We start from the raw sequence: 4,907 nt of genomic DNA, 5'->3' as shown, positions 1-4,907 counted from the left end.
TACATATACATATATATATAAATACGTATATATACGTATACTACGCTAGTACATTTGATTCACTAGTCGCATTTATATAATAGTGTGACAAACTATGGAACGCCTCGCATGTCCCAGGATGTTTTGCCGGTTGGTACGAATTCAACACTGATAGCCCCATTCACATGTAACCCGCCGAATATTGTTCAATGCGCTATAGTGATAGCCGCGATGCAACCTAGGATAGGCAGTTCCCAGCATTAAAGTATTGGAAACAACCAACACTCACACGTACATGGCTGATATATTATTGCACATCCCGGAAACAAACTGATAATTTCACCGACAGATGGTGGCGATGGAGAAGATTAGTTCAACTCGACGATCTGGTACTTTCAGCGACAGATAGTGATCAAGAAGATAAAGCCGCGGAACAGCTGTGGCAATTCTCGTCTGTAATTGAATGTGCTCAAGAGGTGTGCCGGCCATATGAAATAAACAACTCCGTCGTCACCTGAGACGACTTCATTTATTAGTCTGCTCATTGTCGACGAAGCTAAACAAACAATATCTCGACAGACGGTATTGAATAACCTAGAAGTCGAGTAACAGTTGTGGCACTGCAGCCTCTAAATGACATGGCTCAACAAGCGTGTCTCCTTCCGCAGCCGCGTTGGCCACTGAACGGTGTATAGCTTCTGTGTGGATACAATAGCGGATGGAACCGTTAGTGTAGGCAATTTGACCATGCACGCTTTCGAGAGGAGATTGTGTGTCGCGGCATATATATAACCATACATACATGCATGCTTACATACATACATACATACATACATGCATGCATGCATACATACATACATACATACATACATACATACATACATAAACGTTGTGTACTCTATAATCCACGTTCAGTTCAGTGCTTAGAAGTGAGTACAACTGGCAGTCGTTCAAGGTGTAGAAATACTACCAGATACACTAGACGTTAGACACTACTAGCTATACTAGACACTACTAGGTAAGCTAGAAAGTACTAGCTCTCCCAGTTGCTACTAAATACACTAGACACCACTAGCTATACCACCGGATACTGTAGGTAACGTCATACCGGCAGCGCATTCGTTGATCCCTTGCGTTCTATGAATGACATCTGCTGAGCCTTCGACAACAAAAGTACCACAGCTATGGAGAAACAACAACAGTATCATATCTACTGAAACTATCCGCAACCAACTACCACGTGGCAGGAGGGTAGGTTCTTAGCATACATACCAGACACGAAGAGCCTCAAGAGTTCGGCCGTCATCTGCTGCGCTTCGCTCGACACTGTAGGCAGCGTGAGGAACGTGAGCATTTACATTAGATACTGACTGTACTGACAATCAATATACATTGAATGCTGACTGTACTGACAATCAATATACATTAAATACTGACTGTACTGACAATCAATATACATTAAATACTGACTGTGCTGACAATCAATGTACATTAAATACTGACTGTACTGACAATAAATATACATTAAATACTGACTGTACTGACAATAAATATACATTAAATACTGACTGTGCTGACAATCAATGTACATTAAATACTGCCTGTACCGACAATCAATGTACATTAAATACTGACTGTACTGACAATCAGTATACATTAAACACTGACTGTACTGACAATCAATTTACACTAAATACTGACTGTACTGAATTTACATTAAATACTGATTGTACTGACAATCAATTTACATTGAATGCTGACTGTACTCTGACAATCAAGCTGTGGTGTGTGTGTACCCATAACTGAACAAACGACATATTTAAGCCTTGCTGTCAGGTAGTTAAGGACTTTGCAATGGAGCCATGAGTGCATCAAGCACATCAACAGCTGACGCCATGTTGTAAGTCCCACGCACACTCGATTTGTACTGTAAAGCATACGGAGACGCACTGACCTCTTGTTTTATCTTGCTTGAACCGCAGTTCGAGCAATTTTTGTATTGTCTTCTGTGATATGGGTTCCAAGGAGATAGTGTGAATATTAGCATAGTATGGATACTGAACTGAGAATACTGGGCTAGTATGGATACTATACATCGAATATTAGCACATCATGGTAAACTATAGATATTATTTAGGTTAATATACATACTATACAATGAATAATAGCACCCTATAGATACTAAAATAAGCGTAGTTAGTTAGTATATATACTGTACAATGAATGTTCGCATAATATGGATACCAAACAATAAGTACTGGCATAGCATGGGTACTAAATAATGAATATTAATATAGTATGGATACTAAGCAATGGATATTCACATAGTATGGATACTAAGGAACATTCATGTGCGTGCACTATAAACGGTAAGAACCATATTCAAACATATTATATACAAATAGAACATACGTGTATACATGACAATGTTATATATTGGGGGTACCATGAACGGCGATAACTACATTCAAACATGATAGATACAAGTATAACATATGCATACCAAACATATTATATACAAATAGAACATACGTGTATAGATTACAATGTTGTATAATGGGGGCACTATGAACGGCGATAACTACATTCAAACATGATAGATACAAATATAACATATGCATCTCAAACATATTATATACAAATAGAACATACGTGTATAGATTACAATGTTATATAATGGGGGAACCATGAACGGTGATAACTACATTCAAACATGATATATACAAATATAACATATGTATATACATGACATTGTTATATGATAGAAGAGTATTTCGACCGACTTACTGGTTTGAAGTGGGTAGGATCATCAGCCATTGTACAGTACAGTCTACGTATAACTCTCAACCTAATTCGATTAGCTTATCGAGCTGCAGTTGTACTATATTTACCTATAAACTCTCCGGTTACAGGACACCGATACAACCCATTATGTGTGCATTCAACTACAATGTGTATTCATGTACGCTGCGTGTATTTATATACAATGGACACTGTACTGTCCACAACTAACCATAAATATATCAATTGCAACAATATTTATCTTCCACGATTTGACTAAATATTTATGTGTTTATAGGCTATATAGTCGTTATAGGCTATAAGGTCATAGCCTATGAATACATGTATTTATAGGCTATATAGCTTCTGAAAATGGAACGGAAGGCTATGCTATAAATATGTATTTAGTATGTAATAACCGGTGTAAATACATACACGTAACATACATATTCATCTTGGGTGTGAAAGCGCGCGCTTTTCCTAACATTTATGTACAATTCATTGGCTGCGTGTACCAGTTGGCTACACTTTTTTTAGAATACATGAAGTACGTAAGGTTTCACTCTCAGAAGGGCTATGAATATTAAGTACTATAGTTGTATACATTTTATTTTTGTATATGTACACACGTAACTTAAAGATAAGTGTGTATTCAACTCATATGTTATAAATAAATAGTATGTATGTAGCATTGTAGATACATATATAGATAGAAAGCCGTAATACTGATGTGCAGTAATACACTCTACTTATCCCTTTCCACACAATAGTACATGTTACTTACTGAACTATGCTGTACGTAAACGGAGGTGATCTCTTCGACTGTGTGCAAAGCGTCGAACGGCTTTTGCAGTTCGAAGCCCAGTCAATTCAACGTCCTCAATCGCACTCGAAACCCATCATCACACTCATAATAGACAACCAATGCTTGGAGTCAATAAGCCTTATACCGGCAGCATACAACCTACAGCTCAGATGTGTGCTATTGCCTCGGTCGCGCAGACACCTGTTGCCGTATGTGCAGCGGCACACGGGTACTACACACTACATTGAATATCGTAACACGGATCCCGAGTCTTTCACGGAACCATGCCTGGACTTCATGGAAGGGCCATATATGCACAGTGATCCTATTGATAAGAATAAAGACCAAGATGAGCTCACTGAGGAGTGTAAAGAGAAGCTGGATGCTGCGATACGGGCGCAATTAGGCAGTGCTGGGGGTGGCTTCGTATGCATGCTGACGTCGAGTATTAGTAAGCGTATCGGTTCGTTATATATTGTTGTGCTTACTCTTGTATATGGTGTGTGAGTGTAATGCTGTGTATGGTGTAATACTGACATCGAGTACTAGTAAGTAGCATTATGTGATGTTGTGTTTAATCTTGTATAAGGTGTGTGAGTGTAATGCTGTGCATGGTGTAATGCTGACGTCGAGTACTATTAAATAGCATTATATGTTGTTGTGTTTAATCTTGTATAAGGTGTGTGGGTGTAATGCTGTGTATGGTGTAATGCTGACATCGAGTACTAGTAAGTAGCATTATTTGCTGTTGTGTTTAATCTTGTATATGGTGTGTGGGTGTAATGCTGTGTAAGGTGTAATGCTGACGTCAAGTACTACTAAGTGTATCGGATCGTTATACGTTGTAGTGTTTAGTCTTGTATAAGGTGTGTGGATGGGTGTAATACTGTGTATGGTCGTGTACATTTAATGGGTTGTGAGGCGTGTTTGGTGTTATGTGAGGAGTGTGTGTTTGATGATTTTCGACGTGTGTATATTCGCGGTGTGTAAGCAGAGTATGTCCTGTGTACGCTATACAGTACGTGTATGTTCAGTCTTATGCTCAATGTAATGGTCAACTGATACCGTGACCAAAGGCTTGTTCTCTAATCCCATCTGGATGTTTGTGCGAAGGATCACTGTTCAGCTGTCTCAGTTTGATGTACATATTCACACTGAAAAGTGGGCTTAAAAGTACCGAACTTTTATTGGCAGGCCGCCGAGGTAGCCGGATATGTATAGGCAATGCAAAATGCAGACTTTTATGTTCGCAGATAAGGAAGCATATGCACGTTTACCCCGTCAATGGGTTAGATCAAACTGTATCTGTACGTGCAGATATATAGGCACCTCGCCAATATAT

The 4,907-nt window shown here is 38.8% G+C and overlaps 2 protein-coding genes across 2 annotated transcripts; one reads left to right on the top strand and one right to left on the bottom strand.

Moving 5' to 3' along the window:
- Positions 1–429: 429 nt before the first annotated feature.
- Positions 430–3,151, bottom strand: SARC_11287 (hypothetical protein). Its single transcript, XM_014294630.1, has 4 exons — positions 2,767–3,151; positions 1,934–1,985; positions 1,252–1,305; positions 430–677 (listed from the first exon to the last, which is right to left on the bottom strand). The coding sequence occupies exons 1-4, from the start codon at positions 2,794–2,796 to the stop codon at positions 574–576; spliced, it is 240 nt and encodes a 79-aa protein (XP_014150105.1). The 5' UTR covers positions 2,797–3,151; the 3' UTR covers positions 430–573.
- Positions 3,152–3,386: 235 nt separating this feature from the next.
- SARC_11286 (hypothetical protein) lies at positions 3,387–4,072 on the top strand (the record flags this gene model as incomplete). Its single annotated transcript, XM_014294629.1, has 1 exon — positions 3,387–4,072. Exon 1 carries the CDS (start codon positions 3,551–3,553, stop codon positions 4,070–4,072), a length of 522 nt encoding a protein of 173 aa, XP_014150104.1. The 5' UTR covers positions 3,387–3,550.
- Positions 4,073–4,907: the final 835 nt, after the last annotated feature.

The sequence above is a fragment of the Sphaeroforma arctica genome (genome assembly GCF_001186125.1).
Source record: "Sphaeroforma arctica JP610 unplaced genomic scaffold supercont1.1610, whole genome shotgun sequence".
NCBI lineage: Eukaryota > Ichthyosporea > Ichthyophonida > Sphaeroforma > Sphaeroforma arctica.
This window is presented reverse-complemented; position numbering and strand designations above follow the sequence as displayed.

Excerpts from the sequence above, each read along its gene's own strand:
- SARC_11287 (XM_014294630.1), bottom strand. The coding sequence starts at position 2,796 with ATGGCTGATGATCCTACCCACTTCAAACCA. Across the intron at positions 1,986-2,766 it reads ATCCTACCCACTTCAAACCA|AAGACAATACAAAAATTGCT; the intron begins GTAAGTCGGTCG and ends CCCATATCACAG. Across the intron at positions 1,306-1,933 it reads CAAGCAAGATAAAACAAGAG|TGTCGAGCGAAGCGCAGCAG; the intron begins GTCAGTGCGTCT and ends CGCTGCCTACAG.